Genomic DNA, 25,928 nt, shown 5'->3' with positions numbered 1-25,928 from the left:
GTTAAGTCCAAAGGCATAATCGATACTGCTGCATGTTTATGGGATCGATAACACATTTACCGATTATTTAGTCATCGCCGACAAGTCCTATAGATCCGACACACTGTAAGATTCTTTACAAACACCGACATTCCGTCGGAATAACTGATAATATGTAAAGCGGATAACAGTTGACGTTTGTTGTAGTGCCACTTACGAGTCTGTGGTAGCGATTGGATGAAATCAAACTTTGAAATGCTGGTAGTGTTGCTCTTGGTATTTCATAAAATATCAAAGTGGCTCTTGTAACAGTAGTGATGCAAAATATTTTCATGTACATTTCGTACTTTTTGGTACATTTCTCCATCATAGTTGGCGTTTGTTGTAGTGCCACTTACGTTGCGATATTTCTTTTAATTTTTTTTGGTTATAAGGGATTCTGTCGCACTATGCACAAAATATAAATTATCGAGATATTAAAATTGCCGTTTTTAACACAAAAAGATTTCAAATACCAGAAAACATTCAGATTACACTTCAAAATCCGCTTTAACTAGATTTCAAATTTAATTTGCTTGATAAAAAGGGAATTTCAAATCAGATTTCGAGCCTAATGTGAATGGGCTACAATTTAGATTTTATATTACGTTCACATTATGCACTCTTTTTCGAATCTGATGAGCCATTTACACTACCTGGACATAATTTTGCTGCTCTATATTAAAATGTCACAATTCTTAATTTCCTGTTATTCATCCGTCATCGTTTCAATTTCGATATAGATGTTCGAAATCAAACGGTACTTTTTAAATTTTTTAGTTTCGGGTAAAATTTTGTCAATAGTGGCATGCCAAAGGAGTTTTAAGCAAATATTAGAAAAGTATTTAGAGAAGTCCAAAGAACTACATTCTTTCAATTCAAACGGTTTGTTTAATTTATTTGGTTTTATTAGTAGACGTAAACATAAAGTATGTTTAAACATTTGCGGTTTCTTCCATTGCTATAACAATTTGAATTCATTGTGTTATTTGTTTTTGTTGTTTTTGCAGAGAAAAAGAAGCGAACGAAGCATAAAAAACTCAAACTTAGCAGAAAATCAACGACTACAAACTGGGGGACGATCATCTCAAAACGACGCACTTGAGAAAAGCAATAACAGCTCAGCTCACCGAGTTTCTTGCTTTCCATTAAAAACGAAGGCATCACATTTCCTTGTTCTCTTATATGTATAAAGAATGCTTGCTGGATAACGTGAAACGTGAAGCATATTATACTGTTGAGAAAAAAAAAAACTAAAAAGAAAATAATTTTCATATTCTTGCATCGAAGCCAGAAATAACTTCACCAAAAGAACAGTTCGTTTTGAGATCGCAAGACGACCGCAACTTCATATCCCCCTTCTACAATGAGCACCACCCAGGGATTAACTGCAACAGCACCATCGTCGGCTGGCACGGCGGCGGTACAACCTCCAGTCTCTGCATCAACGTCATCATCAGCATCGTCTTCGATGACGGCAAGTAGCAGCAATGAGCGCAAACAACGTCTCTATATTACACACGTCGACTCTTTGGGACCGTATTTGAAGATCAACGGTCACCTTAACCCCGATGCCATGACTGTAGTGCGTAACCAGGTATGTAGATCAATTCGTAATATTTTTTTCTGATCGGTTTTTGATATGAGAATATAAGGTCATAATCATAAGACAACTGCAGTATAGAACAGGATGAATATTTTTGTATCCAAATTGTTTTGTAATGTACAATAGAATCGGGTAACACTCATAGATAAGAGAGAACTGCACCATCTATGATATAACAACGGATTGGAAAGTCTAACCCCCATTTTCATGAGGCTCCGTTAGTGCTACTTTAGATAACGAACACGATCCTTTCACTACCTAATATTAAAAACTTAAATTTGTCTTCTTTTTTTATCTAGTAATAACAACATGTAGAAGAAATTATAACTTTGAAAACCTACCTGAATTAGTTCAAGCGCTATATGAGTTTGTTCTGAGAACTTAATTCTTGAATTATGACCAAACGACCTTACGAAAATAGGCGCTATTTCCGCTATTATATCTATCAAAGGTTGAGAAAAAATAAAAGAAATCCGTAAAAATATTGGTTTAACACTTCCATGAATGTCCCTTTACCATAGTCTTACAGTGGAAAAATAGTCTCAAAATTCGTATTTTTCGTTTATTGTTAAAGAAGTTTATAAAAATGCATTTCAGTTTAGTGAGCACTATAGGAAATATTTATAGGTCGTTTAGATTAAAGACCCTCTACTTTAAAATAACAACGAGAAATAAATCAAAACTAAGTTTGGTGTCGTTTTCGAAAGTTCTCTTAAATGGACATAGGTACCCAGCAAAAAAATTTGAAAGTACTTCCAAAGGCACAACTTTAAAAGCACTTTCAGAAGATGCACTCCCAATTATGTTCTTTATTTTAACTACCCATGAAGTTCTTTTAATTCAATTTTATATAACTTGGTTTTTTTCATACTTTTAATGGGTAATTTTAACTTTTTTGTTTCAAATATGTTAAAAATAGAGTAAGAATTCATAAAATGATGCAAATCATTTAAATTTTGTCGAATAAATGCTAAATCCAATCTGAAAAAATTGTGAATTTTTGAAAATATTTGAGGTCAATTTTCCACCACATCCGGATCCAAAAAGAACATTTTCAATACTTTTTTGGCGACACTTTCTGCTGGGTAGTCAAAGGGTTAAACCGTAGCATGGAGCTATTTGTCAACTTGCCTAAATTTTCCATCAGCTACCCACCAAAAAAATTTGGAAGTTCTTCCAAAAGCTCAACTTTAAAAGCACTTCCAGAAGATGCACTCCCAATGATGTTCTTTATTTTAACTACCCAGGAAGTTATTTTGATTCAATTTTTTATAACTTGGTTTTTTCATACTTTTAATGGGTAATTTAAATTTTTTTTTGTTTCAAATATGTTAAAAATAGAGTAAGAATTCATAAAATGATACAAATAATTTAAATTTTGTTGAAAAAATGCTAAATCCAATCTGAAAAAATTGTGAATTTTTGAAAATATTTGAAGTCTAACGTTTCCGACAAGCATTAGAATCCATTAAAAGTTATAAAAATTATTTATTTGACAAAATATCACAGAATTTTTTAATTTACATCCAAAGCATTGAATTCGGATCACACCTAAAGAAGTGATGCAAATTCAGTGCATCGGCTGTTGAAATGGAGGACTTCCGTCTTATGACAAGCCCATGTTAAATTCATCGCTTCTGCGTCAATTTTGCACCACTTCTGGATCCAAAAAGAACATTTTCATTACTTTTTTGGCGACACTTTTTTTTGCTGGGTAGTCAAAGGCTTAAACCGTAGCATGGAGCTATTTGTCAACTTGCCTAAATTTTCCATAAGCTAGTTCGAACTTCAAGTTAACTAGGGAGAAGATATATTCACTTACTGTTAGCTGATATTAAAAGCCTATCGTAGCTACCTGAAAATATTTACCAAAATTTGGAAAAAAATTTACCAAAAACTATCAAGAAAATTTTATTTTGTCAAATTTTCATTTCTATAGACAATTTTGTCAAAATTTTATTTCTATAGACAATTTTGTCAAAATTTTATTTCTATAGAAAATTTTGTCAAAATTTTATTTCTATAGAAAATTTTGTCAAAATTTTATTTCTATAGAAAATTTTGTCAAAATTTTATTTCTATAGAAAATTTTGTCAAAATTTTATTTCTATAGAAAATTTTGTCAAAATTTTATTTCTATAGAAAATTTTGTCAAAATTTTATTTCTATAGAAAATTTTGTCAAAATTTTATTTCTATAGAAAATTTTGTCAAAATTTTATTTCTACAGAAAATTTTGTCAAAATTTTATTTCTATAGAAAATTTTGTCAAAATTTTATTTCTATAGAAAATTTTGTCAAAATTTTATTTCTATAGAAAATTTTGTCAAAATTTTATTTCTATAGAAAATTTTGTCAAAATTTTAATTCTATAGAAAATGTTGTCAAAATTTTATTTCTATGGAAAATTTTGTCAAAATTGTATTTCTATAAAAAATGTTGTCAAAATTTTATTTCTATAGACAATTTTGTCAAAATTTTATCAAAATTTTATTTCTATAGAAAATGTTGTCAAAAGTTTATTTATATAGAAAATTTTGTCAAAATTTAATTTCTATACTATATTTTGTCAAAATTTTATTTCTATACTAAATTTTGTCAAAATTTTATTACTATAGAAAATGTTGTCAAAATTTCATTTCTATAGAAAATTTTGTCAAAATTTTATTTCTATAGAAAATTTTGTCAAAATTTTATTTCTGTAGAAAATTTTGTCAAAATTTTATTTCTGTAGAAAATTTTTCAAAATTTTATTTCGATAGAAAATTTTGTCAAAATTTTATTTCTATAGAAAATTTTGTCAAAATTTTATTTCTATAGAAAATTTTGTCAAAATTTTATTTCTATAGAAAATTTTGTCAAAATTTTATTTCTATAGAAAATTTTGTCAAAATTTTATTTCTATAGAAAATTTTGTCAAAATTGTATTTCTATAGAAAATTTTGTCAAAATTTTATTTCTATGGAAAATTTTGTCAAAATTGTATTTCTATAGAAAATGTTGTCAAAATTTTATTTCTATAGACAATTTTGTCAAAATTTTATTTCTATAGAAAATTTTGTCAAAATTGTATTTCTATAGAAAATGTTGTCAAAATTTTATTTCTATAGAAAATTTTGTCAACATTTTATTTCTATAGAAAATGTTGTCAAAATTTTATTTCTATGGAAAATTTTGTCAAAATTGTATTTCTATAGAAAATGTCAAAATTTTATTTCTATACTAAATTTTGTCAAAATTTTATTTCTATAGAAAATTTTGTCAAAATTTTATCAAAATTTTATTTCTATAGAAAATGTTGTCAAAAGTTTATTTATATAGAAAATTTTGTCAAAATTTTATTTCTATACTAAATTTTGTCAAAATTTTGTTTCTATACTAAATTTTGTCAAAATTTTATTTCTATAGAAAATTTTGTAAAAATTTTATTTCTATAGAAAATTTTGTCAAAATTTTATTTCTATAGAAAATTTTGTCAAAATTTTATTACTATAGAAAATTTTGTCAAAATTTTATTTCTGTAGAAAATTTTGTCAAAATTTTATTTCTGTAGAAAATTTTGTCAAAATTTTATTTCTGTAGAAAATTTTGTCAAAATTTTATTTCTGTAGAAAATTTTGTCAAAATTTTATTTCTATAGAAAATTTTGTCAAAATTTTATTTCTATAGAAAATTTTATCAAAATTTTATTTCTATAGAAAATTTTGTCAAAGTTTTATTTCTATAGAAAATTTTGTCAAAATTTTATTTCTATAGAAAATTTTGTCAAAATTTTATTTCTATAGAAAATTTTGTCAAAATTTTATTTCTATAGAAAATTTTGTCAAAATTGTATTTCTATAGAAAATTTTGTCAAAATTTTATTTCTATAGAAAATTTTGTCAAAATTTTATTTCTATAGAAAATTTTGTCAAAATTTTATTTCTATAGAAAATTTTGTCAAAATTTTGCTTCTATAGAAAATTTTGTCAAAATTTTGCTTCTATAGAAAATTTTGTCAAAATACCTATGCAGTCTATGTTGCTTTTCTGATTGTCATCAATGGATGTGTGTCAATATGGGCGGTCTTTTGTGAAAAGCTCCAATATTTTGAGCGATAATATGTTGATAACATGTTGTCCAGAAGGATGTTGGTTGATTAAATAAATAATATTCTGTTATTGTTGTTGCATGAAATTGAGGTCGATTGTATACAGCCAGATTGGATATTCTTATGGGATCAATAAGGTCGTGAGTGTTGTTGTGTTTAATAAATAGTTATGGCAATTCGATGTATGCCTATGAATTATGGCGGGATCTATCAAATTTCATCCAACCTATATCGATTATCAGAGTGATGTAAATGTTAGATCTCGATTGAAGACGTCAAATAAAGAATTTGTGAGCAGCAGCTTTAAGTTTTGGTTATGTGAATTTTAATGAAAAAGAGTAGGTCTTGTAAACTTGCTTTTGGTGACCATTTGTCTTATATTGCTATTCACCATTTATAGCAGACGAATTAAGGCGGCCACACTTGCCTGATCTCATTTGGGCCAAAACTACTCTTGTCTGTCGTTGGAGGTCTCTATTGTACTATTGTAGCTTCCCACACTTACATTCCTGGGTGGTGGTTGTCTATCCATAAGATGGTATTTTGGATGATTGCTGCGATAGAAACCCAGGATTTACTGCTTTGACAACATCTAATTGTGGTTTGATGTTGGCCCGGATCCTGTTGCAGTTCTGAGAGCAGCATGCTGACAGGTCTTTAAAAAACTGAAATTTTCAAAATTTTCCTATAAAAATGAAATTTTTCCTGTAGACATGAAAATTTTCGATAATTTCCTATAGAAATGACATTTAAAAAAATCCTATAGAAATGAAATTTTGAAAAAAAATCCTATAGAAATGATTTTTTTTCAAAAAATTCCTATAGAAATGCAATTTTGACAAAATTTCCCATATAAATGATTTTTTTAGTTTTTTTTAATTTGGTAGATTTTTGGTATTTATTATTTGTGACTCGACTCATTCGTTTTCCAAATTAATAGAATACATTATCAAATCTGTTGCGACAAATTTTATATATGATAGTTAATAAAGTGAACCTTTTTGTTTTTTGTTACAGGTGCAAAAGGTATTAACAACATGCTATACAATTGAACCGTCATGGCCAGTGGCTAGACAACAGGCCCTTCTATTACCGGGTGCCATGTGTCTATACAAACGTGTCAACGGTGCCGCACCGGCAGATTTTGAATTTGTCCGTTCACGCATTACAAAAGTCATCAACACAGCCACCCCAACAGCACAAACACCACCAAAAGTGGAATTAGATATTATCGATTACGGCTGCACTGCCACAGCGGTCAGTTTTGAGGTAAGTGTAAATGAATGGCGGATTTCTTTTGTTATTTAAATTGGTAACAAAAAAAAACTTTTGTGCATACGTGTTTGTATTAGATGTGCAAATATGGGAAACTAGGTAATAATGATGGCACCAATATGAACTGTAAACTGGGAAAACAAAGAATTATAAATTAAATTGCATTTATTAGTTGTAAACAGCAAGAAAATAGAAGACACTTTGTTAAAATAGAGTAGAAATTCCGGACTGCGTTTTTTTATAAAAAAAATGGTATCGATGTAGAAAACTTGAAAACATTTTTCACACCCCAATACATTTTTGTGATTTTCAGATACACACTATAGCTAATGGTTGCGATAGAAAAATATTAACTTATGGCATATAGCATTCACCATAAATCCATTCTTCATTTATCTCAAAATTTTATTTCTGTAGGAATTTTGCCAAAATTTCATATCTATAAGAAATTCATCAAAATTTCATTTATATAGACAACATTTTCAAAAATTTCATTTCTATAGGAAATTTTGTCAAAATTTCATTTCTCTAGGAAATTTTTTCAAAATTTCATTACTATAGGAAATTTTGTCAAAATTTCATTTCTATAGGAAATTTTGTCAAAATTTCATTTCTATAGGAAATTTTGTCAAAATTTCATTTCTATAGGAAATTTTGTCAGAATTTCATTTCTATAGGAAATTTTGTCAAAATTTCATTTCTATAGGAAATTTTGTCAAAATTTCATTTCTATAGGAAATTTTGTCAAAATTTCATTTCTATAGAAAATTTTGTCAAAATTTCATTTCTATAGAAAATTTTGTCAAAATTTCATTTCTATAGGAAATTTTGTCAAAATTTCATTTCTATAGGAAATTTTGTCAAAATTTCATTTCTATAGGAAATTTTGTCAAAATTTCATTTCTATAGAAAATTTTGTCAAAATTTCATTTCTATAGGAAATTTTGTCAAAATTTCATTTCTATAGGAAATTTTGTCAAAATTTCATTTCTATAGGAAATTTTGTCAAAATTTCATTTCTATAAGAAATTTTGTCAGAATTTCATTTCTATAGGAAATTTTGCCAAAATTTCATTTCTATAGGAAATTTTGTCAAAATTTCATTTCTATAGGAAATTTTGTCAAAATTTCATTTCTATAGGAAATTTTGTCAAAATTTCATTTCTATAGGAAATTTTGTCAAAATTTCATTTCTATAGGAAATTTTGTCAAAATTTCATTTCTATAGGAAATTTTGTCAAAATTTCATTTCTATAGGAAATTTTGTCAAAATTTCATTTCTATAGGAAATTTTGTCAAAATTTCATTTCTATAGGAAATTTTGTCAAAATTTCATTTCTATAGGAAAATTTGTCAAAATTTCATTTCTATAGGAAATTTTGTCAATTTTGTCAAAATTTCATTTCTATAGGAAATTTTGTCACAATTTCATTTCTATAGGAAATTTTGTCAAAATTTCATTTCTATAGGAAATTTTGTCAAAATTTCATTTCTATATGAAATTTTGTCAAAATTTCATTTCTATAGGAAATTTTGTCAAAATTTCATTTCTATAGGAAATTTTGTCAAAATTTCATTTCTATAGGAAATTTTGTCAAAATTTCATTTCTATAGGAAATTTTGTCAAAATTTCATTTCTATAGGAAATTTTGTCAAAATTTCATTTCTATAGGAAATTTTGTCAAAATTTCATTTCTATAGGAAATTTTGTCAAAATTTCATTTCTATAGGAAATTTTGTCAAAATTTCATTTCTGTTGGAAATTTTGACAAAATTTCATTTCTTTAGGAAATTTTGTCAAAATTTCATTTTTATAGGAAATTTTGTCAAAATTTCATTTCTATAGGAAATTTTGTCAAAATTTCATTTCTATAGGAAATTTTGTCAAAATTTCATTTCTATAGGAAATTTTGTCAAAATTTCATTTCTATAGGAAATTTTGTCAAAATTTCATTTCTATAGGAAATTTTGTCAAAATTTCATTTCTATAGGAAATTTTGGCAAAATTTCATTTCTATAGGAAATTTTGTCAAAATTTCATTTCTATAGGAAATTTTGTCAACATTCCATGTCTATAGGAAATTTTGTCAAAATTTCATTTCTATAGGAAATTTTGTCAATTTTGCCAAAATTTCATTTCTATAGGAAATTTTGTCAAAATTTAATTTCTATATGAAATTTTGTTAAAATTTCATTTCTATAGGAAATTTTGTAAAATTTCATTTCTGTTGGAAATTTTGAAAAATTTCATTTCTTTAGGAAATTTTGTCAAAATTTCATTTCCATAGGAAATTTTGTCAATTTTGTCAAAATTTCATTTCTATAGGAAATTTTGTCAAAATTTCATTTCTATAGGAAATTTTGTCAAAATTTCATTTCTATAGGAAATTTTGTCAAAATTTCATTTCTATAGGAAATTTTGTCAAAATTTCATTTCTATAGGAAATTTTGTCAAAATTTCATTTCTATAGGAAATTTTGTCAAAATTTCATTTCTACAGGAAGTTTTGTCAAAATTTCATTTCTATAGGAAATTTTGTCAAAATTTCATTTCTATAGGAAATGTTGTCAAAATTTCATTTCTATAGGAAATTTTGTCAAAATTTCATTTCTATAGGAAATTTTGTCAAAATTTCATTTCTATAGGAAATTTTGTCAAAATTTCATTTCTATAGGAAATTTTGTCAAAATTTCATTTCTATAGGAAATTTTGTCAAAATTTCATTTCTATAGGAAATTTAGTCAAAATTTCATTTCTATAGGAAATTTTATAAAAATTTCATTTCTATAGGAAATTTTTGTCAAAATTTCATTTCAATAGGAAATTTTTGTCAAAATTTCATTTCTATAGGAAATTTTGTCAATTTTGTCAACATTTCATTTCTATAGGAAATTTTGTCAAAATTCCATGTCTATAGGAAATTTTGTCAAAATTTCATTTCTATAGGAAATTTTGTCAATTTTGCCAAAATTTCATTTCTATAGGAAATTTTGTCAAAATTTAATTTCTATATGAAATTTTGTTAAAATTTCATTTCTATAGGAAATTTTGTAAAATTTCATTTCTGTTGGAAATTTTGAAAAATTTCATTTCTTTAGGAAATTTTGTCAAAATTTCATTTCCATAGGAAATTTTGTCAATTTTGTCAAAATTTCATTTCTATAGGAAATTTTGTCAAAATTTCATTTCTATAGGAAATTTTGTCAAAATTTCATTTCTATAGGAAATTTTGTCAAAATTTCATTTCTATAGGAAATTTTGTCAAAATTTCATTTCTATAGGAAATTTTGTCAAAATTTCATTTCTACAGGAAGTTTTGTCAAAATTTCATTTCTATAGGAAATTTTGTCAAAATTTCATTTCTATAGGAAATGTTGTCAAAATTTCATTTCTATAGGAAATTTTGTCAAAATTTCATTTCTATAGGAAATTTTGTCAAAATTTCATTTCTATAGGAAATTTTGTCAAAATTTCATTTCTATAGGAAATTTTGTCAAAATTTCATTTCTATAGGAAATTTTGTCAAAATTTCAATTTCTATAATAAATTTTGTCAAAATTGCATTTTTCTATAGGAAATTTTGTCAAAATTTCATTTCTATAGTAAATTTTGTCAAAATTTGATTCCTATAATAAATTTTGTCAAAATTTCGTTTCTATAAGAAATTTTGTCAAAATTTCATTTCTATAGGAAATTTAGTCAAAATTTCATTTCTAAGGAAATTTTGTCAAAATTTCATTTCTATAGGAAATTTTGTCAAAATTTCATTTCTATAGGAAATTTTGTCAAAATTTCATTTCTATAGGAAATTTTGTCAAAATTTCATTTCTATAGGAAATTTTATAAAAATTTCATTTCTATAGGAAATTTTGTCAAAATTTCATTTCTATAGGAAATTTTTGTCAAAATTTCATTTCTATAGGAAATTTTTGTCAAAATTTCATTTCTATAGGAAATTTTTGTCAAAATTTCATTTCTATAGGAAATTTTGTCAAAATTTCATTTCTATAGGAAATTTTGTCAAAATTTCATTTCTATAAGAAATTTTGTCAAAATTTCATTTTTCTATAGGAAACTTTGTCAAAATTTCATTTTTCTATAGGAAATTTTGTCAAATTTTCATTTCTATAGTAAATTTTGTCAAAATTTGATTCCTATAATAAATTTTGTCAAAATTTCGTTTCTATAAGAAATTTTGTCAAAATTTCATTTCTATAGGAAATTTAGTCAGAATTTCATTTCTAAGGAAATTTTGTCAAAATTTCATTTCTATAGGAAATTTTGTCAAAATTTCATTTCTATAGGAAATTTTGTCAAAATTTCATTTCTATAGGAAATTTTGTCAAAATTTCATTTCTATAGGAAATTTTGTCAAAATTTCATTTCTATAGGAAATTTTATAAAAATTTCATTTCTATAGGAAATTTTGTCAAAATTTCATTTCTATAGGAAATTTTATAAAAATTTCATTTCTATAGGAAATTTTTGTCAAAATTTCATTTCTATAGGAAATTTTTGTCAAAATTTCATTTCTATAGAAAATTTCTTGGTGTTTGATACTATGAGTAGAGTTTGTTTCTATTTTTGTAAATTTATTATTAATCATTGCCGGATTATCATATTTACAGCTTGACTTTAAATTTAGTAACAATTGATTGATTGTGTTCGTTCGTCTCATATAGCCGATGTGTGTAAATAGTTGCTGTTATGCATCATCGACTCAATTATTAATTAATATTCGTATTGTGTACTGTTTAGTTAAGTCTGCTCTTTTCTAGTGCTTTTGTATATATCTTTGCTGTTCACAATTATATCGTATTGGGTGATTGTATGTGACGTGAACATATTGATTGCACCTTCGTTTGTCGTGTGAGCATTTTGATTATGAAAATCGAACTTTCAATGGCCTTTTTTGAATATCTTTAATGCTTTTATGTTTTAAGTAGTTTCGGAAACATGGTCTGTCGTATTGTTGTTATCGAAACCTTTTAATTACCTTTAATGGTTTAAAATATGCCATAACATAACATAGGTATTTTGAAAGAAATAGATCAAATACTATTTTTTTGCTTTTGTTTTTATAGTATGAACTTTGGTAATTATCAGTATCGACATAGTTTAAAAAGGCAGGCTGTGTTTTTTTTTTTTGACAACCAATTTTTTATAATATGGAGAATCTTTAGAGTTTTAGTTGACTTGAATATTCTACACTGTTCGACAGCTTGAAACTTGTCGCAACTTGATTATTCCATCGGTATGTTATCCTTCCCGTCTTCGTGAATTACAGAATTTAGCTGCCAAAAAAAGCCCTTTCAAATGTTTTGGCTAATGTTATCTAAAAATAAAAACTAGGAATCTCTTGTTCGTGCCGAACCAAATACATTGAGTGTCAAACTTGTAAGAGGTCTCATGACTAATGTGACATCTCGTTCGGACTCGGCTATAACATTGAGGTTCCCTGCGATTGATTTAAACATAAAGTAATCTATGGGAGCCTGAAATAACGGGCTGCCCCTATACCACCTAAACCAACGTAGTAAAAATGTCACAGACCTCAGGGTCCCAGCCTCCACATGATGATAGTCTACCAATATGAAATCTTTTTATTATTGGATGATTGCTTTTGAGCTCTCATACATAATTTACCACCGAACACCAAAAGCTGTGACCACAAGAATGTTGGGGCTCCACTATTTAGCATACTTTCGGCCGGAGCCGAACCAGAAGTGATTGATTATCTTGTTATCCGTCTTTTTTTTTTTTTTGCAAACTTCACCTGACTGACAACATGAGAATATTAATAAGTCTAACGGTATGGTCACAATGGGCAAATATTTGACTGAAATAAAAAGAAGAATTCGTCACCACAGTCAAACCAGCGAAGATTTTTAGCTCATACTCGAAATAAAGGGTGATTTGTTAAGAGCTTGATAACTTTTTTTAAAAAAAAAACGCATAAAATTTGCAAAATCTCATCGGTTCTTTATTTGAAACGTTAGATTGGTCCATGACATTTACTTTTTGAAGATAATTTCATTTAAATGTTGACCGCGGCTGCGTCTTAGGTGGTCCATTCGGAAAGTCCAATTTTGGGCAACTTTTTCGAGCATTTCGGCCGGAATAGCCCGAATTTCTTCGGAAATGTTGTCTTCCAAAGCTGGAATAGTTGCTGGCTTATTTCTGTAGACTTTAGACTTGACGTAGCCCCACAAAAAATAGTCTAAAGGCGTCAAATCGCATGATCTTGGTGGCCAACTTACCGGTCCATTTCTTGAGATGAATTGTTCTCCGAAGTTTTCCCTCAAAATGGCCATAGAATCGCGAGCTGTGTGGCATGTAGCGCCATCTTGTTGAAACCACATGTCAACCAAGTTCAGTTCTTCCATTTTTGGCAACAAAAAGTTTGTTAGCATCGAACGATAGCGATCGCCATTCACCGTAACGTTGCGTCCAACAGCATCTTTGAAAAAATACGGTCCAATGATTCCACCAGCGTACAAACCACACCAAACAGTGCATTTTTCGGGATGCATGGGCAGTTCTTGAACGGCTTCTGGTTGCTCTTCACTCCAAATGCGGCAATTTTGCTTATTTACGTAGCCATTCAACCAGAAATGAGCCTCATCGCTGAACAAAATTTGTCGATAAAAAAGCGGATTTTCTGCCAACTTTTCTAGGGCCCATTCACTGAAAATTCGACGTTGTGGCAGATCGTTCGGCTTCAGTTCTTGCACGAGCTGTATTTTATACGGTTTTACACCAAGATCTTTGCGTAAAATCTTCCATGTGGTCGAATAACACAAACCCAATTGCTGCGAACGGCGACGAATCGACATTTCACGGTCTTCAGCAACACTCTCAGAAAAAGACGCAATATTCTCTTCTGTACGCACTGTACGCATTCGTGTGGTTGGTTTAATGTCCAATAAAGTAAACTGAGTGCGAAACTTGGTCACAATCGCATTAATTGTTTGCTCACTTGGTCGATTATGTAGACCATAAATCGGACGTAAAGCGCGAAACACATTTCGAACCGAACACTGATTTTGGTAATAAAATTCAATGATTTGCAAGCGTTGCTCGTTAGTAAGTCTATTCATGATGAAATGTCGAAGCATACTGAGCATCTTTCTCTTTGACACCATGTCTGAAATCCCACGTGATCTGTCAAATACTAATGCATGAAAATCCTAACCTCAAAAGAATCACCCTTTATAACATCAAGATAGGAGTGTTTTCCTAAAATGGTATCCCAGATATTTCAAAAATGCTTTTGGTGAAATATTTGTCACTCCTTTTGGTCAAATATTTGTCTGCCCTAAGAGTGTATGAGTTAGCAGGAGTCATACACAGATTCTGGATCCCTGAATAAACAAAATGTTTCAGAATTGGTTTTGCTGCCTCATCCACTTTTGGAGAGCTATGGGCCTTGGTCAGGCTCTGAAGGTTGCCATTGAAGATGAAGACGACAATTGTGTTCTTTCTATATCGATCGCGTACAAAAATAATGCGAACCATTACAGTCACGGTCGAAGCTTCAGACAAAAATAATCTACCAATACACGATGGTTCCAAATGTTTTTTTTTTTTTTAATAATTATGCAACTTTTGAACGCACAAATATATCAATAGATGTATGAGAGCTGAGGTGTTTTCCTCTAAAGTTGCAAATTTGTGGATCCCTAGTGGGTCCACGGGCTGACCTGTAGGCGTTGAAAGTTGGTCATCTCGGGGGTATGAAATTTTGTCTTAGCTGTCAACTCCGCAATTTTGAACCGATTTCGATGATTTTTTTTCTTTGCTGTATAAAACTTGTAAAGCTCTACAAAAAAGTTCGCGTGCGTGCGTGTGCGTTTATCTTTTACTGTTCGAAAGATATGGGCCACACAATTTATTTTTTTGTTCCATTTTTGAGGGGATTTGTAATTTTTTTTCTTCATTCGTAGAATTTTGTAGGGATTGTGCTTTAGATTAAAAGTTGTAAAGTCCACAAATTAGAATATCAAAAAAAATCGAAATTTGACCATTTTTTTGGAAAAAGGCACATACATTCTTTCTGTCGTAACCAATAAACAGCTGAGAAATATGCAATAAACAGCTGAGAAATATGCAAATTACAAAAATAACGTTTTTCCAACTACTCTCCAAAATCCCCTACTTTGGGATTTTGGGAATTTTTGATACCAATTTTGGGAATTGTATATTCAGCAATATTTCTTAAAGCAATTTACCCTGCAAAAATCAATAAAAGTCAATGATATCACAATTAGTTCAAAGGTTATTAAGGTTTAAGGTTTAAATTGGGGGTATAACTAAATCGGAACCGATTTAAATCAAACTCGGCACACTTGACGACACTATCAAATATACTTCTTGTGCAAAATTTGAAGGAAATCAGAGAAAAAGTCTGGCTTCTGAAGCCATATAAGTGCATATCGGGCGCAAGATATATATGAGGCATATATCTAAATCTGAACCGATTTCAATCAAACTCGGCATGTGTAGCTAGAATGTTAATTTTGCTACCTGTGCATCAATTAAATCGGAGTAAAACTGTGGTCTCAGAGTGAACATTTAGTTTCCGGTGGCCATGTAAGTATATCGGACAATAGATATGTATATGTGGGAGCTATGTAAATCTGAACCGATCTCCACCAAATATTGCACACTTGACTGTACTACTAATTAGACTCCTTAAGCAAAACTTTGGTTCTGCAGAAAGAAGCCAAAGTTTTGCTTAAAATTTTGCACGAGGAATCTAATTGTACTGGCTGTACTACTGCCAAGTGTGCAAATCGGTAGAAATGCAAATCGGTAAAAAAAATGTTAATTTTATTTCCATAGAAAATTTTGTCAAAATTTTATTTCTATAGAAAATTTTGTCAAAATTTTATTTCTATAGAAAATTTTGTCAAAATTTTATTTCTATAGAAAATCTTGTCAAAATTTTATTCCTATAGAAAATTTTGTCAAAATTTTATTTCTATAGAAAATTTTGTCAAAATTTTATTTCTATAGAAAATTTTGTCAAAATTTTATTTCTATAGAAAATTTTGTCAAAATTGTATTTCTTTAGAAATTTATTTTTATTTATCTACAGAAAATTTATGAAGTACCATGAAGTAGAGGTGTGCGCGTGACTGAAATTTCTCTCACACTCACGCACATTCACGAAGCAAAATATTTATTCACGCACGCTCACGCACGACACGAGTGGTAGCCAATCCCACTCACGTACATTCACGAAATGAAACCCTGTACTCACGCACGAACTACTTTTAAAGACTCACGTTCACGCACGATTCACGACAATTCACGTGATTCACGATAAATTGACGAGACCCACGATATTTTCCAAACTGATATCAGCAAAGATAAACAAAATTAAAATATAGAATACAGTTTGAGAGCTAAATTAATTTCAGTTCACATACGAGTGTGAATTAAACCTTGATTATATTCACGCACATTCACGAACCGATTTTAATTCTCACGCACGACATATCTGTTTTAGTCCCATTCAGAGAGAGAGTTGCTTTAGATTTTGTTCACGACTCACGTGATGCACCCGTGTGTCAAGAGAATTTCGTGTCACGCGCACACCTCTACCATGAAGTACAACTGTGGCAACCGTGATTACAATACTAGTCCTTGTAAGTTTTCTTCAAAATTCATTATTAGTTTCTTTAAAATTCAGTCTAAAGGAGCTCTTGGCAATAATCTTCCAATGGAATTTTTGTTGAAATTTAGTGACAAGTACTTTTTGGCTCAAAAAAATACATTTTTTGTACTTTCTTAAAAATTGTATTTTCCATCCCTGCTACACAATACACACAAAAAAATTGTTTCTGATTCAATCACTAAATTAATTGATCCAATTACATTTTTTAATAGAAATGTCTTTAACCAGAGAAATGATAGTATAAATTAAAAAATTAATTGATTCAATTTGATTTTTGTTTCAATTGAAAAATTTGTTGAATCAATTAAATATTGAATTGAATATTTTTTACAACTCACTTAAGACTTTAGTTGGAAAAATTTTCGTGATTTTTTTTCTGTGTACTAAGACAAATAAAAATAATTATATGTGATTATATGTAGGTTGCTTTGGATAGTTGGAAACATTTTATTCTATTTCACTTTTTGCTTCAACGTTACAATATAGATTGATATAAAGTTCCTAAACAATACAAAGACGAATAAAAACAATTAACTTGTGATTATATATAGATTGCATTGAATAAAATAGTTGGAAATATTTTATTCTATTTCATATTGCTTGCTCAGTGGCCACATTGTATAAAATTTTTAGGTACACATCCATATGTGGCTAACTGAAAATTTTTTCCCCTTAATGAAATTCAAAACTTCCGACAAAAATGATTGGCAATGGTATGTGACAAAGAAATAGGAGGAAACAAGCCACGTTGAGCAACAAAAAATACTTGCGCCATAGATTTTATGCACCCACTCTGAGATTGCATGAAACCAAACTTTAAATGGCAACGAATGCCACTATGTTGTCGTCATCCTCAATGTAAATGCGATAATTTCGATGTCGTATGCATTGGGAAGACAAAAAGGGTAATGTGTGTGTGCTACAATAATTATAATCAAGATTTGACGTAATAAACTTCAAATTAAAAGTAAGATAAAATTAACACAATAGACTTTTGTACAATATGTCAGTTTTAAAATTCCAAGATAATAACATATTTTTATAATTATGACGGAGTATAAATCCTTTTTTTTTAAGTCGTGAAGCATTAGGTTGGGTTAGGTATAGTGGCAGCCCGATATTTCAGGCTCACTTAGACTATTCAGTCCATTGTGATACCACAGTGGTGAACATTTCTCTCTTATCACTGAGTGCTGCCAAATTCTATGTTAAGCTCAATCACGTGGGACCTCCTTTTTATAGCCGAGTCCGAACGGCGTTCTACATTGCAGTGAAACCATTTAGAGAAGCTTTGAAACATTCAGAAATGTCACCAGCATTACTGAGGTGGGATAATCCACGCTATCGAGACATTTGTATCTTGACGCTCACTTCATATCGGTTTGCCTGGTAAATTGCCTTTCCAAGCTCACTTCGAGCATATTTAGAGGTGGGTCTAGTGCTCAACTTGGAACGTTATGACTTGAAAAGGGTAAAGTGCTTGCAAAGGTAGTAATTGACTCAATTATTTATTTATCTTATCTCCTTCAACTCAGTTGGCGCCATTCAGAATTCTTACCGTTCTGTAGTGTGGTAAGAATTCTGAATGGGCCAACTCGTCTTACTCTATCAGCAGTTCTTTAGTCCTGATTTCGTTTTGGCGTAAGTAAAAGCGTTCAGAAGCTGAATCAGTCAATCAACTCTCAATGTTACACCCATAGGTCCATTTGGCCATAGTCTTTCAATGCCACATATCAAAAAACTTAAATTTTATTATTAAAAAAAATTAAATTTAAGTCGGAGGAAAAAAATCTAGAAATACAGTTTCCAAATTTCTAGCTACACACACCTACTTAGTCATTATTTTTATTTTTTTTTAAACATTTGAAGGTTTTTCTCCGCGTTACTTAATTGATTAATTTAATCTTTCGATAGACATAGATATAATTGTGCTAATGATCATTTGATTGATTTTATAATTTGTTTGCCGTTCTCATTACAGTTGCTATTTCCACAACAACCCGAACAATTGATGAATATACCAGCTATGTCTTCACAATACATAGTTTTGGGTATTTGCGAAGATTGGAAGAAATCACAATTGGATGAATTGACACGCATGATTTCCCATCATACAGTAGAAGTTTCCATTATAAAGGAAGTAAGTGCGCCATAACATTACAAACAAACCAGCAATTCTAATGAGAATCTAATCGAAATCGTAATTATTTTATTTTAATAGTTTAATCAATTTAAATTCATTACAATGAAATGGAAAGACTTCAATATTGCTGAATTTCTAATACATCAGAAGAAAATGGGTGCACCCATTACCAACGATTTATTATTTGAAAATTTTATGAAAATTTTTAAACCAAATCCCCAAACATCTGCTGCGGCTGTTCTCAACAATAATAATATGTCAACACTAAATATGAATACGAATAATCCTAGTAGTAATAAGACCACAAATAATAACAATAATAATTATTACAACAAAAATCATAATCATCAGATGCCAATACAACACAAGACGCCTGCTGCCAATAATAACAATGGAGTGGTTGGTGTGGCCGCAGCAGCTGCGGCTGCTTCCAACAAAATTGGCATTGGAGCAACAGGTGTAAGTCATCAGCCACAGATGCGCGAACAAATTCCTGCTGGGACTCCACTATCGGCTCGTCTACAGCAATTGCAACATCCGCATTTGCAACACCAACAACAGCATATGCATATGGCTGCAGCAGCTCAGCATGGTAATATGCGAAGTATTATGATGGTAAGTGTTGTGGAAAAACTACACATATTTTTCTATTTATTTTTTGATAATTTGTGTGGATTCAAATGATTCACAGATGTAAAATTTCTAAACAAAATGCCATATGAATAGTAAATATGATGGTATTGTGTTGAAATATTTAGGGGTTTCCGGAGTTGGAAGTAGTAATTTCCTTAATTGCACTGTCGCATACCACATTGAATTGAAGGCATTATGGATTTACAATTAGAAACAAAGAGACGACTCTTACAACTCATGAGATTTTACAGTCATAGAAAAAGTGGAAAAAAATGTTTTTGTGTTCTTTTACAGAAAAAGTTTACAAAACAACAGTAGTCGTGTTGACAAAATTTTGTATAGAAATAAAATTTTGACAAAATTTTCTATAGAAATGAAATTTTATCAAAATTTTCTATAGAAATGAAATTTTGAAAAAATTTTCTATAGAAATACAATTTTGACAAAATTTTCTATAGAAATAAAATTTTGAGAAAATTTTCTATAGAAATAAAATTTTGAGAAAATTTTCTATAAAATAAAATGTTGACAAAATTTTCTATAGAAATAAATTATAAGAAAGATATTGAGAACTGCGCGAGAATATATCGGCATACGATACAAACACACAAGAGAAAGTAATCACCAGTAGAAAAACAGACAGCGAAGTAACAAGACATTTTTGTAATTAATTTTTGTACAATTTTGTAATTTGTAGCCTTGAAAACGTTTCTGACGAAGTCAACCGAAATATCGGAAAATAAAAAAAACAAGAAACCAACAATTTCAAGTTTAATTTATAGACCTATAGCCGAGATTATGAGATAAAAAATCATAAAAATTAAAATAACAAGGTCAACAATATCAACAACAAACACGAAATAAAATTTTGACAAAATTTTCTACAGAAATAAAATTTTAACAAAATTTTCTATAGAAATACAAAGAGACGATTCTTTACAACTCATGAGATTTTTCCTTAAAGTTATAGAAAAAGTGCAAAAAATGTTTTGGGTACTTTTACAGAAAAAGTTTACAAAACAACAGTAGCCGTTTTGACAAAATTTTCTATAGAAATAAAATTTTGACAAAATTTTCTATAGAATACAATTTTGACAAAATTTTCTATAAAAATAAAATTGGACAAAATTTTCTATAGAAATAAAATTTTCTATACAAATAAAATTTTGACAAACGTTTCTATACAAATAAAATTTTCTATAAATAAAATTTTGACAAAATTTTCTATAGAAATAAAATTTTGACAAATTTTTCTATAGAAATAAAATTTTGACAACATTTTCTATAGAAATAAAATTTTGACAAAATTTTCTATAGAAATAAAATTTTTAACAAAATTTTCTATAGAAATAAAATTTTGACAAAATTTTCTATAGAAATGAAATTTTATCAAAATTTTCTATAGAAATGAAATTTTATAAAAATTTTCTATAGAAATGAAATTTTGACAAAATTTACTATAGAAATAAAATTTTGACAACATTTTCTATAGAAAAAAAAATTGGACAAAATTTTCTATAGAAATAAAATTTTGATAAAATTTTCTATAGAAATAAAATTTTGACAAAATTTTCTATAGAAATAAAATTTTGACAAAATTTTGTATAGAAATAAAATTTTGACAAAATTTTGTATAGAAATAAAATTTTGACAAAATTTTCTATAAAAATAAAATTTTGACAAAATTTTGTATAGAAATAAAATTTTCTATAGAAATAAATTTTTGACAAAATTTACTATAGAAGTAAAATTTTGACAAAATTATCTATAGAAATAAAAATTGACAAAATTTTCTATAGAAATAAAATTTTGACACAATTTTCTATAGAAATAAAATTTTGACAAAATTTTCTATAGAAATGGAATTTTATCAAAATTTTCTATAGAAATAAAATTTTGTCAACATTTTCCATAGAAATAAAATTTTGGCAAAAGTTTCTATTGAAATAAAATTTTGACAATATTTTCTATAGAAATAAAATGTTGACAAAATTTTCTATAGAAATAAAATTTTGACAAAATTTTCTATAGAAATGAAATTTTGACAAAATTTCCTATAGAAATGAAATTTTGACAAAATTTCCTAGAGAAATGAAATTTTATTTCTATAGAAAATTTTGTCAAAATTTTATTTCTGTAGAAAATTTTGTAAAAATGTTATTTCTATAGAAAATTTTTTCCAAATTTAATTATATAAAAAAATTTTGTCAAAATTTTATTTCTATAGTAAATTTTGTCAAAAATTTATTTCTATAGAAAATTTTATTTCTATACAAAATTTTGTCAAAATTTTATTTCTATACAAAATTTTGTCAAAATTTTATTTCTATACTAAATTTTGTCAAAATTTTATTACTATAGAAAATTTTGTCAAAATTTTATTTCTATAGAAAATTTTGTCAAAATTTTATTTCTACAGAAAATTTTGTCAAAATTTTATTTCTATAGAAAATTTTGTCAAAATTTTATTTCTGTAGAAAATGTTGTCAAAATTTTATTTCTATAGAAAATTTTGTCAAAATTTTATTTCTATAGAAAATTTTGTCAAAATTTTATTTCTATAGAAAATTTTGTCAAAATTTTATTTCTATAGAAAATTTTGTCAAAATTTTATTTCTATAGAAAATTTTGTCAAAATTTTATTTCTATAGAAAATTTTGTCAAAATTTTATTTCTATAGAAAATTTTGTCAAAATTTTATTTCTATAGAAAATTTTGTCAGAATTGTATTTCTATTGTCAAAAATTTTATTTCTATAGAAATAAAATTTTGTCAAAATTTTATTTCTATAGCAAATTTTGTCAAAATTTTATTTCTATAGAAAATTTTGTCAAAATTGTTCTTAAAAGTAGTAATACATTAATAGTAATTGTAAAGTTATCAATACTAATCATTAATACATAAATTACCCTACAATGCCTACCGCTCCACCATCTTCACTTTTGACAAAATTTTTGCTATAGACAAAATTCAATTTCTTTAAAAATTTAAATTTTCGTGTCATTTCATACGAGCCATTGTGAGTAAATTCTCCCGGCACATATTTATACACCCAAAAAATATCGTTAGATTAGAATTCCTAAAATAAATATTCACCACCCTATAGAAATAGGTTGAAATGGATTGGAATTGCTGCCTCAACTATTATACTCTCCCTTGTAAGACCCATGCGTTTCTCTCTGAATCTAAACCAAAAAAAATGTACTTGCTTTGCACAAATATTATTCCAATGAATATTAGCAAGTTTTCTTGTTTGTACTCGTGTATTTCGAAAAATGTCGTCTGAGCTATCGGAAACATTGTAAAATATCACACTAAACAAATGTGTGTTTGCTGCACAAAATTAGGCTCAAAATAAAATTTCGTCTTGTTTTAGGTGATTATCTACAGCTCTTGCGACCCTAACACTTCCTTCCTTTGAAACTAATACATTGTTTTTCTCTTCCAGTCTGGACCAGTTCAACCACGTATGCCACAATCCATTGGTAACTTACGATCAATGATGCAAGGTAACTATTACCAGCATATCTGAAAATCTCTATTTCATTAAGACTTTTATTTAAAAATGCATTGTATTTCTTTTAGGCATTCATGTACAAAACAATCGCATTCCTTTTACGGGTCTTCATTTTTCCCAACCACAACAACCACATCATCAGTCATTAGTCACTGCCACACCCGCCAGCTACAATGGTTTGCCTGGTATTATGCCAAACTCTGTGCCACAATTTAATGTATATAATGCACGCTACCAAAGACCTCCACCACCACAGGCACACCAACATCTTTCGCACCAACAACAATCCCTCAGTACCATAAGTGGTGTACCCCATACAGCGACTGTAACAACTCCACTTTCACCGCCAAGACGTACATCGCCGGCTACATTCAAATCAAATCATTTGGTTGTCGGTCAAGTGTATGATGTCAGTGTTAGTTTTGTCGAAAATGGTCCCTTCCTATTTTCCGTCCAATTAATGTCGCATCAAGATGATCTAACCGACATGATGAACCGTATCGAAAAGGTGGAATTGAAAGAGTTTACCGACAAACCCATGCTTGGGACGGCATGTATAGCACGTTACTCTGAAGATGGCCAATTGTATAGGGCCTTAATAACGGGCGTTGAACCACCCGCCTGTAAGGTAGCCTATATCGATTATGGCAATGCTGAAATTGTGCGCTATAGTGATTTATATGAAATACCCGATGAATTTTTGAAATACAAAGCTTTTGCCATACGTTTTTCCCTGTCCAGTCATAAGGAGCTAGAGCCCATAGATGACAGTTTAAAGAAGGCCTTCAGGGAGTTGGTTATCTATAAGAATTGCAAATTAAAAGTTATGCCATTGGAAGGTCCACCCTTGGTTCAATATTGTGAACTTTATTTGCAGGATAAAAATATTCTGCATGTCCTGAAGCAAATACAGAAGACCCGTTTGGTCTATGCCAAGGCTGAACCCTTAAGATCCAATGAGATAGTGGAAATTCGTTATATCGATTCTCCCAAGAATTTCTATGTTCAAAAAGTTGACAACATACCCATGTTTGAAAAGCTAATGGACGATATGTTTTTGTACTACAATAAAAATCAAAATGTTCCCAATCATTTGCCCTTGGGAGCTCCTTGTATAGTGAAATACGAGAATGAATGGTATCGTGCTGAGGTCATGAGAGCCGATGCTACAGCAATTATTGTGAGACATGTTGATTTTGGCTATGAACAACAAGTAACCAAAAATCTCTTGAGTACCATAGCGGAGAAACATTTGAAGTTGCCACGTCAGGCGGTACAATGTTGCCTTAAGGGTTTCGAAAACAACGAATTAAACAAAGCCTTGGCCACAACACAATTTGAAATGTTGGCCGAAGAATCGAATCGGGAGCGTAGATCATTTACTGTCAAAGTATTTCGCATACAACCCGACGGTGTAAATCTTGTTAATCTTTGTACCAAAGATTTGAATGTCATGAAGAAATTGTATAAATTGTCCATGCCCTTTGAACAGTATCTATCATTGGAAAAGGAAGATTTCAATTTGAATAGCAATCATCATCCAAAATCTTTGGGGGAAAATGGCCATCACAAGACACCTTCAATAGCATCGTCCACCGATGTTACTTCGGTACATTCCAGCAGCAAGGGCAAAGGGGGTCATATATTAAATTCGACTACAGTTCATAGTGAAGAATTGCGTATGCAACAACAACAACAAAATAAACAAAAGCCACAACAAAATCAACGGCATAATCAAAGCTATCAGGGCTCCATGTCTACTACAGAGTGGGATAAAAATAGTTCGCATAGTTCAATGACTGATACCAGAGATTCACGATCCACTTCTAGTGAGTTTAGAAACCAAAATCAACAACATGGCAATCATCAAAATCAGCAGCAGCAGCAACGTAAACATAATTACTACAAAAATTATCCCAATAAGCAACAGCAGCAGCAGCAACAACAACATTTGCCCAGTTCCAATAATTCCATAGGAAGTGATAAACGAAGCACGGCTAGTAATTATAGTCATAATAAATCAATATCCTCCAATACTCCGCCAAGATTCCAAAATAAACACAAGAATCAACAGCAGCAACAACAAAAACAACAAAGGCCTCAAAATGCCCCACAAGGATTTTCACAGAAGCCTGTGGCAAATGCAAATAACAACAATCAACAACAACAACAACAGCAGAAATCTCAACAAAATAAATCTTTCAATGGCAGTGAAACTTCCAAAAAATCCACTGATACTGCCAGTGAAACATCTAAGAAATCTCAAGAAAATAATACAGCTGCTCCAAAGGACAAGGCACCAGCCCAACAATCCGTACACAATTTTGTTCCCCTAAATAAAGCATTCCCCGTAAAACAATTGGATACACCATGCCGTGAAGATGTCATTATATCATGGTGGATATCACCACATCAATTCTATACTCAATTGAAATCGAGATCTAACGATTTTGAGCGTTTTATGAAAGAAATCCAACAGTTCTATAGCAAATTACCATTGCAACAATTGCAATTGCGTGTTGGCTCCTATGTAATGGCCCGTCAACGTAAGGACAACATTATCTATCGGGCTCGCGTTGTGGCCTGTAATCAAATGTTACGCAAGTACAAAGTACATTTTGTTGATTTTGGTAACATGTACACCGTTACCTCTGAGGATATATGGCCTGTGGAAAAGAAATTCTCTGAATATCCCATAATGGCCTATTTGTGTGGATTCGATGGCATTGTTTCCAACTATGATCACTTGTATATCATTGATCGAATGGATAAATATTTACCTCATGGTATCACATTACAATGTGAATACATTGAAAAGAATAGCCAAAGTGATTTGTATTTTGTTAATGTTATTGTGAATAAGGTATCGCTAAAGGAAACTTTGAAGACAGAAGGCTTGATTACTGAAATTTGTCCAGGTTTGTTTTCTAGTTTGTGTATTTTTTCTTTGTGCTGACTAAGTTTT

At 29.2% G+C, this 25,928-nt stretch overlaps 1 protein-coding gene across 2 annotated transcripts in view; it reads left to right on the top strand.

Moving 5' to 3' along the window:
* The window catches only part of tud (tudor domain containing protein), a 52,307-nt gene that overhangs the window by 14,748 nt on the left and 11,631 nt on the right, over nucleotides 1-25,928 (top strand). The window contains exons 1-7 of one of the 2 annotated variants that reach the window (XM_075310752.1): nucleotides 767-903; nucleotides 1,029-1,615; nucleotides 6,731-6,982; nucleotides 18,652-18,810; nucleotides 18,892-19,428; nucleotides 22,895-22,955; nucleotides 23,032-25,881. In XM_075310752.1, coding sequence (XP_075166867.1) covers nucleotides 1,385-1,615; nucleotides 6,731-6,982; nucleotides 18,652-18,810; nucleotides 18,892-19,428; nucleotides 22,895-22,955; nucleotides 23,032-25,881 — 4,090 coding nt within the window. In that variant the 5' untranslated portion in view covers nucleotides 767-903; nucleotides 1,029-1,384. Of the gene's footprint in view, nucleotides 1-766; nucleotides 904-1,028; nucleotides 1,616-6,730; nucleotides 6,983-18,651; nucleotides 18,811-18,891; nucleotides 19,429-22,894; nucleotides 22,956-23,031; nucleotides 25,882-25,928 lie in introns of those variants that run through there. The other variant, XM_075310751.1, reaches the window with a different exon arrangement.

Source organism: Haematobia irritans, chromosome 5, assembly GCF_050003625.1.
Source record: "Haematobia irritans isolate KBUSLIRL chromosome 5, ASM5000362v1, whole genome shotgun sequence".
In the NCBI taxonomy this organism is placed as follows: Eukaryota; Metazoa; Arthropoda; class Insecta; order Diptera; family Muscidae; genus Haematobia; species Haematobia irritans.
The sequence above is the reverse complement of the archived record's forward strand: the minus strand, read 5'-3'. Positions and strand labels throughout refer to the sequence as shown.